This window comes from Hyposmocoma kahamanoa, unplaced genomic scaffold (assembly GCF_003589595.1).
Source record: "Hyposmocoma kahamanoa isolate Upper Pololo Valley unplaced genomic scaffold, ASM358959v1 89630, whole genome shotgun sequence".
Classification (NCBI taxonomy): Eukaryota; Metazoa; Arthropoda; class Insecta; order Lepidoptera; family Cosmopterigidae; genus Hyposmocoma; species Hyposmocoma kahamanoa.
Genome location: NW_020654543.1, coordinates 20 through 10,691, shown reverse-complemented (window position 1 = coordinate 10,691; position 10,672 = coordinate 20). Strand labels below are relative to the sequence as shown.

The window sequence follows — 10,672 nt, the reverse complement described above, 5'->3', positions numbered from 1 at the left end:
ATGCTCACATTACTGCTTGGCGGCAGAAATGGGTAAAGTGGCAGTACTTCTTAGAATTCTTTCATAACTCTTCTGCTTCTAAACCACTACTATGATGATTGCCATCGTGGTGAAAGGCATTGCTTGTAGAGGATGTATTCTAGGATACGCCAGCCGTACGAGAAAGGAAAACGGAGAGATTCCTTCCAGGCAACCCTGATAGAACCATAGATTCTTTCAAAGGATTTTTGATCTTATATCCTTTGGAGTAACTACTAACCTAATGGTAACAGGAGACAACAGCAAGACAGTGGTGACGTTATCCAAAAACGTCGATAAAAATGCAGTGATGCCGCCAAGTAGAAGTATTAAAGGCCAAAGTCTGCCTTTTGTAACCTGTAACAAAATAAATGCCTTCTTTGCTTTCAAGATGGTAACAAACAACCGTGCTTTCTTTACGAGACCAGAAATCAACCGATCGTCATTTTTTTATAATATCAAGGATATGGGATAATAGAAAATGAAAGTATTTTTCCGGATTTAAATAGCGTATTCTTTAATATTTTTTTTATTTAAAGCCGACGTTTCGGACTCTTTACAGGTCCCATGGTCACGGTTGAATGTGTCAACAGTCAAAGTAAAAGCATAATTAATTATTAAAGTAATCTTAAGAGGGCGCAGAGGAAAAATTTCTAATCTTCGATTTGATTTTAGAGGGGTATATCCACTTTAAAGTTAAAAATAAAATATTGTATGAGTAACTACACGATATAATCAAGCATAGACATTAATCAGAAACATAAAACAATAAAATTTCCTCGATAGACAAAAATCACGAAATAACCTCTAATTTTCACATTTTTTCGATTTATCCTCGAAATGCTATAGTTTATGAGGACAAAAATAAGATAATTAATTATATTTATGCATAATCGACAACTGTCACTACGGATTTGTTTTTTAATCACTTTAGTTTTAGAGTTATTCCGCTAAAACGAATTTGGTACTTTTAATGCGCAAAATTCAACATCTTGTGTCGCAAGTCACGCGAACTTCAGGCATATATTTGTTTCACAATTATATGCCTGAAGTTCGCGCTGAAATTTGGGCCGAGCCAACGTCAAAACTTTTTTGGCATGCTCCCTCTTAAAACTAAGTTTATATTTATGTTGCATTTACATGACGTTGGTATTATTTACTTTTTTTCTTACACATTAACTATTATTAGGTAACTATTGTACAAACTAAAATAAGTAACTAAGTAAAATGTAATCATATTAACTTACCAAACTGTAATATCGTAACGCGGTCGTGAGTAAAAATCGTAACGACTAAATGTGTCGCGGACCGCTATGAACACGGCAGCGTACACGCATTGACGCGAGACGCGATTGGTTAGCGTCTGCACCTACCTTCACTAGGAGTGAGATACGCTGTCATGCTGAGAGGCTTTTGTCTATCGCTCTGCGAATTGTTTATATTTTGCCTATTTCTGTCGCTGTGCTATTTTCCTAATTTCTTCGCCTTCGTCTTCTACTTCTTTGCGTGTGTAATCTATCATCTATATTGCTGTGAACTGTTTCTATTGTGTGCTTGTAAAATAACAATATACTTAAATTAAGGAGTGGAACTGTATCCTGTTTTCTTGATGCTACACAACCTTTTACCTACCTTGAGACCGTAAGTCCACCACATGTGTAACAATCGCGAAAACCCAAGAGCTCAATATGTGGGAAAATATATTTTTTATTTTATTGACACGTTTTCTTTCAAAATCATTCACAACAATGAAAGTTCTCTGTATCTATAGATACAAGCCCTATAGGGCTTCATTTACTTTTGTGTACATAATGGCTATTAGACATTGGTTTGAGAATAATTTAGGTAAATCCGAGTTACCTACAAAACAATTTTTGACCGCTGTAAATGGACCAGTCTGTATGTATATGCATGCATTATTTAATTTCTATATAAAAGTATAAATTAATCGATGCTCCTATCACCCATGCATATTTACCTAATTTTAAGGAAATCTATTTTGATATAAACTGGCAGCACATACGGATTCATTTCAAGGTTTTGTGTTCCGAGTGAATCTCAATAAATATTGGATTATTAATGACAAAACAGTTAAATAATCAATAGTTCCCTGTGAAAAGATATTCCACTTTATTTTTTTTTTGTTTTCGGGAACAATTTTTACAATATTTAAAGAGATAAAATGGTATTTTAAAACATAAAATAACTAATCACTCGTGACGTGCAAACAATGCGACGCTGTGCTTAGTACTGACGCGAGTTTGTATTCGCTTTTGAATTTGTATTTGCTTTGGTGGCTTCACTTTCGTGTTCCGCGCGTTCCATCTGCCTATATTTTGTAATCCGAGCCGTGTACTTATTACCAAATTAGAAAACTACCTTCAGGCTATTATAACTAAATTTGCTTACCTCAAAAGTAAACACAGCCAAAAAGTCAAAGATACCAGTTTCCGCCATAATCGCTACTAATAGCATCATGCCAAATAGCAGCAGTAAAGTTTCCCCATCTAGCCAGGATATTACTTCTGGCAAGGATGGTCTTTCCCCTGCTAAGGATAGGGCGGCCAGGGAAAGGGTTGCAATCAAAATCGCAGCCATTGTTCTGTTTATTATCTGTAAATTTAAAGCAAATTTGATAAACTTTAAAACTGTTACATAGACATATAAATGTGTTTTTTTATTAAAAAATAATTTCGCGCCTGACCTCCAATTCACCTGATGTAAAGTGACGATGTCAACGATGGAGCACGCACACCTAAATAATGCCTATTCACTCTCGCCTCGAAAAGGCCCAAGTTATAGTGTTCAGGGAACAAGTCTCCAGGCAGGGAATTCCACTCCATAGCCGTTCACCATATAAATGTGGAAGAGTAACGCTTTTAGTGCGAATCCTTGAAATGTCCACAGCTGCTAACAGATTGACTGCAGTTAAGTCGTTATCCGAGACCTCGACTGCATGAAGTTGATTTGACTTCAATCTGTTAACAGCCGGGGTGGAACCTCAGGCTGTGTCTGGTCCGCCGATAATGGAAAGGGGAAGGCGGAATTAAATCGTGCAATTCCCTCGCACATATATGACTATACGAGTAGCGTAACTCTCCCCGCTTTAGCACTTCAATACCTACACGTACCCGGAGCATAGGTTGTCAAATAGATATTTTAGTCGTATCTACACATCGAGTATATAACCAGAAATAGACACAAAATGTTATTTAATTTGTTTGAAAACTATTCTGCCATATCATTACGGTGATAACTGCACTCCGATTGGCCAGCCTGAATTCGAAACAATTGACGGATACCGTTAATTGTTTCACTTCAAATCGGCCAGTTTAACTTGAGCTTTGCTATAATTGATGAAAATTGAAAAATTACATATTTATATTTAATTACCGATGAAATATGATTCCGTTTGTTTTGTAATTGGATGTTTTACTGTTTTCCCAACACCACCGAATGAAACAGCCACAGTTAGAGATATTATCTTTATTACAATAAATACAGAATATTTTTGGAATATACGGAGACGTACCTACACACAGGTCAGTTGTTGGCGCTGTACTATTTCAGCTTTCTAATTTGTGATTTCGGTGCAAACGAGAGTTGATATTTAAAAGTAATATAAGGCCCATTTGCCTGATGAAGTTACCAGGCATGAAGGGCCCTTATTTCGTCTCTATTTCTGGTTATATACTCGATGTACCTACAGGTCGCATTCCAATTGAAAAAATTAAGGTATTCCTCTCTATTCTCGTGTTATATTGAAATAACCTTTAACAAATGCAGTGCTAACATTGATATTTTTATACCAGCTATATCTAAATTAATGTGCGATAATGACTTATACTAGATAAGCAGTTATTCTGTGTGTTCGTTGCAGGACTTACTCGTTTGTGACCATAACAATCCAGCCGATCCCCAACACACGTCTGTAAACCTACATTTCGAAAGCGAAAGCTATACATCTGCGATGATCTTCCCTAGTAGTTTAGGCTGCACATCCAAGGCGGACAGGAGACAAGTACGTAAAGAAACTCTGAGACTGCGAAAGAATTTGATAAAGAGATGAAAATTATAGAGCTTACCTCAAACATTATCAACACGTACAATCCAGTAAGTAAAACTAGAGCATATACTACGCTTGTTTTGGCATCTAGTGGATCAAAAAACATGCTCATTGCAAAAGGTACGGTTTGCGTCGAAGTCGTATTCATTCTAATGGAAGAGACTGCGGTAGATTGAAGTTTAAAGGTGTGAGAGTAAGGGTCTCCGTCGTTGAAATCGACTTTGTCTTGGAGATAAAGTATCCAAGGAGTAGATTCCTGCAAGAGAATCTACATTAAAATTTTTTGAAGACTGGTGAAAAGAAATATGGAACAAAATATTAAACTACGAACAAATTTGATACGGACTTTCTTGTTGCTTTTCGACTAGATGTTACTATTGTCAGTACTCAGTACTGTGTAGTGAAAGAGGTATTCAGTGAAGTACTGCCATCATATTGCCTATTTCTGTTCCGGTTTGGAAGGGTATGGATACTGGTTGAACTATAGACACATGCGACTTGTCAACTTGATATCTTAGGTACCGGACGCAGTAGGAGCTCCCCTCAGATTTTTGCGATTTAAACCTTTGAGTGGTACTACAACTGTTACGGGTCCCATCATTTGATGTTATACAAGTAAAACAAAAACACAAGTTACTTCAAGTCTAATTAGCCCGCATTACGACTTACCATTTTCCCAAGAACCTGGCTTTCGTTACCCTCCAATGGCTCAACCCATACAGTCATCCTGGAAATCTTGTCAAGCTCCGTTTTATTCAGTTCCATTTTCCTCTGTGGTGATATGAAAGGCCCGAAGAGGGTAATTTTTATTGAAGAGTCTGGATTTGTATGTGGGACTGCGTAGCCTAGAAAGAAATGTATTAGTGAGCTTCACTTGCTGCAGAGCTTCTTATGGGAGAGTTCGTCCAGGGTAGCTTTTTAATGTAAAGTAGGAAGCAAACAAGCAGATAAGCCTGTTCAGCCAACCACAACATCAGAGGAGCATGCTTGAGTGCTTATGCGTTGTCAGCGTTTGAGAGGTCTGTTGACTCACATTTTGAAGAACCTAATGTCATAACGCAGAGGAAATACTTCAGGAGGAAGACCATTCCACATCTTGCATGTTCAATGGCAGGAAGGCTCGAGATGCCTGCGTGGTCTTGCAATGCCGGGCATCAAGAATGTGGGGATAGGCTCTTTTCCTTTGGTCCACTACCTTATACGTCTCACCGCTGGCTACTGATCTCCTCTAAAGATAGGGTTATGGCGAACGCTAACCTGGCTCCAAGTAGATTGGGGCTTTCGTGCGTTTTCCAAGGGTTATGAACCTTTTTCAGCATATAGGTTGCATCACGATGTTTTCCTTCGACGTTAGCGATATATTTTCTACTAAATATTGACAAATATGTAAATTAGAAATGAGGAGACCAGGGAAAGATTGAACTTCTAAGGTCACTTAAAAACATGTTTTGAGTTAATACAGCCATCTAATTCGCAAAACGCTGTGAACGATCACTTATCTCCTTACATCGTTATCGCACCTTTTTATCGTCTTTTTTCCGGATTCCGGCCACTCATTTTTAAATTTTGAATCGTTCTTTAATTACTTTGCCTCGCCGTTCTGATTTTGTTTCTTTCCATCGTCTCTCACTGCCCGATCGCGGCAGCAAACACGTCTTCTCGTTAATTTTTTGGACCGTTTACCAGTTACCAAAAATGTCTTGTGCGATAAACATTTTAAAGATCTCAAATATTAATAGAACGGAATAATATTTATAAAATTGGATTTATTACCACTATTTCTTTACCCTCTTGAATTTTGAACTTTAAACTCGCTAAGTAAGATGTGTGGAGGCTGTGGAAGCTACTACACTCTCCTGACTACATTACAATCCTACAGAACATTCCAAGCGGTACCGGCAGCGGTACACGCGCTTCAACGCTAAGCGTATTTTGCCTAAATCAGGAAAAGGGTAATAGAGTTAAATATCATGAAAAATTCTCTTTTAGTTTTAGACATAAAATGCTTGAGACTAAATGGTAGAAGATTTAGGTGAATGGATTACATAGGATTATATATTATTATGTCAACACTGACTTTATTTCAGGTAGCGTCTCTTCTTTCACCAACATTGAACATATTTCCATATTCAACATTTATTTTTCCTAAAGTTCTCCTCAAGTGACTTATGAAGTCATAAATACGTGAACTACTCAAATGCAGAGCTTCATATCTAGAAGTAAATGTTATAGGTATGCCGTAGGACTTACGTTTATCTTCCCCAAAAGAGATTACAGAATTCTTTATAATCTGATCTGTTTCGTTGTAAAGAAGAAACACAGACGTGAAAAAAATCCAGCATGCTAGCAATATTGTCATCTTTGTGCAAAATTTTGCCTTGTCAATCTGAAATTAGCATAAAATATATAAGCGATATTACGCGGCTGAGGTGCGTAAGCGCTATTCTAACGGTCTAGTAACTACGAACATTTTCGCTTTGTGTGTCCATAAACATGGACGTCGTTAATAGATGGCGCTAGCATTCCTTTTTAAAGCAAAAATTTACTTCAAATCATTAAAAAAAAGAAAAGAATAAGTTGCAGACTTTGTGTAAGTATAGGGAAACAGTACTTCCCGCCTTAGCCACCAGAGGTCACGTGCGCTGATGCTCTATACCCGTTTTGTATAATGTACTCTTTGATTACCTTAAACATGGACTGATAAACAAATACTAGCGCCACCTAGTGGTGACGTGTAATTACATTGCAGAAATTCAAGTGAAATATCCATTATATTATAGCACAGATTACTTATTACTTACTACGTAACAGATACATCACTCCCATACAAAATCGAAAATAGTAACCTACTATATCTGACTAATGGTACAGAGGCCAAAATAACGTTGCCCGCCATGTGCAGTCGTGTGGAGCCGAATGACTTGTAAGTCTTGAAAGAGCGCTTGCGCCGACGTCGGCGCACTCAGCGGTTGGCTCTTATCGCGTAACCTTGAGGAAGTGACGGATAGCGGGCAGTGCGCCCAAGCGAGCTTTTTATTAATAAAAGTCAGAAGTACATTTTTACACTTTGGACTTTGCACCGTTCTTATCGTAAGTGTTTTAAAGTTGAATTTGAATCTTAAATGTCAAACTTTGTTTGCTCTTCATAATAAAATCTTCGTGAAAATACTTACTTTAGTTTGTTTTGTTTTCTGAATACTTGTATGGTCTTGTTTGGGGAGTCTGAAAATTGAAAAAGAAATGTAATTTAATACGAAGGTTCACACAAAGAGAGCAATTTCACAAAAAAATATACAAGACAGTATAAATAAATTTTGCAAAGAAAGGTAATATATATTTTGTACACTCAACAAGACATCAAACTTATTCATACTTGTACGGATTTTTTCCTAAATGAATTGTTATTATTTTTTAATAAATAATAAAATTTACTTTTTAATTTCTATTTGTTCGAAATTCGAATATTGTCTCCAGTGCAACGGTGCAACCATTTATGCCACGTAATCAGAGATGGGCAATGGATAATTATTAATTTAAATAGGGTTAAAAACCACTAATGCCCGAAATCGAGGGCAAAAACTATTTATAACAAAATATTTCTTGTGAGTCGAGTTTTGTTTAAATTTAATGATATTATTAAAAAAATTATAACGACCTAGACGATCTAGATTTGAATTTCTATTGAATCGATTCGCTTGAAAATTGATTTGAAATAAATCGATTTAAAAAAACGTTAGATCATATGCACTTGAATCGAGCTTTATAAAAATTTAATCCTTAATAGTGATAGTCAACAGGATTGCGAGATGGGTATTGTGAGGAGTTGCCCCTTTTCGTCTAAAGATTTTTTTTCAAAGTGACGATGAAGCGTGCACACCTAAATAATACCTGTTCACTCTCGCCTAGAAAAGGTCCAAGTTATAACGTTCAGGGAACAAGTCTGCAGGCAGGGAATTCCACTCCATAGCCGTTCGCCATATAAATGTGGAAGCGAAACGTTTCATGCGAATTCTTGGAATATCCACAACATAGGGGTGGAACCTCTGCCTACGCCTAGTCCCCCAATGAACAGAACTAATTAGTGCAATTCCCTCGCACACTCTCCGTGATATACCCGTAGAATACCGATAAGCAGGCAACTTTACGGCGGTGTCCAAGGTTCTGCAGCTTCGCCTCTACTCATTCTGATTTGTAACACGTATGTAATTATATCACATTCAGTATTAACCGTTTCTGCCCATGAATTTTGGGCAGAAATGGGTTAAAACCCGGTTAGAACCCAGGCGGGCGGAGTATATGATAATAGTTCTAAGTGTTATTTGTAGTCTGTATGGTCTGAATCTATGTATTGGTATGAAAATTAGACGTCGGGTGATAGGCAGATAAATGGTAAAATAAAACATTTACAATTAATATATAAACTTAGAAACTGAATTGCAGACTCCGCATGCGCATAAAGATAAAAGATGTCTTCTATAAACAGTCAAATTACTTTTAGAAATGACGTTAGCAGTTATCTTTAAACATGTGATGATGACCATCGTGCATAATAATGCTGTAGTAGCTTGTAACGCTCAATTAAACAACAATGTCGCAAGTTTCACTGTGATAAAGTAAAGGATAGTGTTACATTTATAAATAAATGTACATACAATTTAAAACAGCGTTTTGCATTTCGTTAACAATCGGTAGATAGGAAAAAAGATTCTCTTCTCTCGGAAGTTCTGTCCATTGTGGTACAAGAGAAAAGTTTCTCTATTACTCTGAGTTATGTCTATTATAATGTTATTATAGCACCTTAGTCAGTATTATGAGAGAAAAATTTTTGTATGATCGTGACTTTTGTTTATTATAATGATGTAGAAGTACCATACTCAGCATACGAGGGAAAAGTTTCTGTATGAGCAGCATTGACTTACAATTATATGGACGTCGGGTCCTCGCTAAAAAGTGTCCGCACTTGTAAGGCACTAAAATCGTATACAGAGCGCCAAACTCCGCTTTAGTCTTCATTTGTTCTACTGACAGCGCGATACTGCGATGACATTACAATTTAAATTTCGAATAGGTTGACTTGGGACATTTTTTTCGTGGTTTTTGTATTAGACCCGTCGTCCATTTATTTGTAAGTCAATGATGAGCAGTGTAAATTTTGTTAATTATAATGCTATAGAAGCACCATACATAACGTACGAGAGAAAAGTTTCTCTACTATAAATTTAAAAAAATAAAAATCCTATGTTTTCAGATCAATTAATCCATAGGATTTTAGTAACAGAAATACTTTAAATTATGTTAGTAAAATAATTGAAAAATGTTGCAATATCACTATTGTATTATATGCAAAAAAGATGAGGCTGAGGATAGCCGAGTACATTCTATTATTTATTATTATTATAATCTTCTATCTTTGTCTATTATAATACTATAGTGGCACCATAGTCGGTATACAAGAGAAAAAATTCTCTGCTGTGGCCAGTTTTTTAACCGACTTTAAAAAAGGAGGAGGTTTTCAATTCGACTGTATGTTTTTTTTTGTATGTATGTTACACGATAACTCCGGTATTTGTGAACCAATTTTGATTGAAATGATTCTTTTTTTGTTGGAAAGGGGGTACTTCCATAATGGTCCCGTTTCATTTTGAACAAAATGAAACGGGAACGGGACGGGGAATGAAAATTGAAGATTCATTTATATAAATAGCGCCTAAATCTTACTTAAGGAGCATTTATTTTAATGGTTGATTTTGCTATTTCTCCAACTCAAGGTGTTTTTTTTCTCAATATACTTTGAGTAGTGAGAACCGATTTTTATTATCTCCAGTGTCAAGTCCTGTATAGTGGATATTTAAGGATATTTCAATAAAACTTAGCAAATAGACGTAATTCCAAGTACGTTTGAGGTCGGTTTTTTTTAGTACTCTGTACTGAGATTATTTTATTATGCTGTAGTAGCACCATAGTATAGAATACGAGATAAAAGTTTCTGCATCGCTTATAATAGTGCACAGAGGTGCTAGAAAGCAACAAAATTTATACACAAGAAAAAAATTATTTTGTGAGTTGTTTTTCTTCATATGGAAGATATTATATACTTACATAACAATTTCATTGTCATCCTCAAAATTCTCTTTGTTCCTAAGTTCCAGACCGGTGTCAGATGTCTGATCATCGCTACATTCGGTGTCTTCAGGCAACACTTGGAGAGTACTTAGCAGAGGTGCTGATTTTACTGGTAATAGTATCCTCGTTCTCGAGTGCATTGGGACTGCATCCTGACTACCTGAGAATTGGGAAATAAATTTAAAGAAGTCCGTTATCTACCCAGGATGCTGCGAGAGGCCATTGAAATTAAAAAACATCCTAATTTCAACAGGGAAGATGGTTTCTCTGTACCACCAGTTTGGGATCCAGTATTTCCTCTAATGAAAAACCCCAAACAGACATAAGACTGCAGTACTAATTAATATGTTTTAGTTTATTCTAATTTCTATTAATAATTAATAATAAATTGAACTTAATAAAAATTCATTCAATAAAATAATTTGTAAAACTTAATATAGCGTAAATTGGAATGTTTTCTTTGTA

General features: G+C 36.1%; 1 protein-coding gene across 1 annotated transcript; it reads right to left on the bottom strand.

Annotated features, from left to right (window-relative positions):
• Positions 1 to 259: 259 nt before the first annotated feature.
• LOC113236205 lies at positions 260 to 10,367 on the bottom strand (the record flags this gene model as incomplete). The annotated part of the gene is made up of 7 exons (XM_026472212.1): positions 260 to 375; positions 2,428 to 2,631; positions 4,104 to 4,340; positions 4,754 to 4,929; positions 6,335 to 6,470; positions 7,258 to 7,306; positions 10,184 to 10,367. Coding segments are annotated over 7 exons (1,102 nt in total), but the record flags the coding sequence as incomplete, so codon positions are not given.
• Between the last annotated feature and the right edge of the window lie 305 nt (positions 10,368 to 10,672).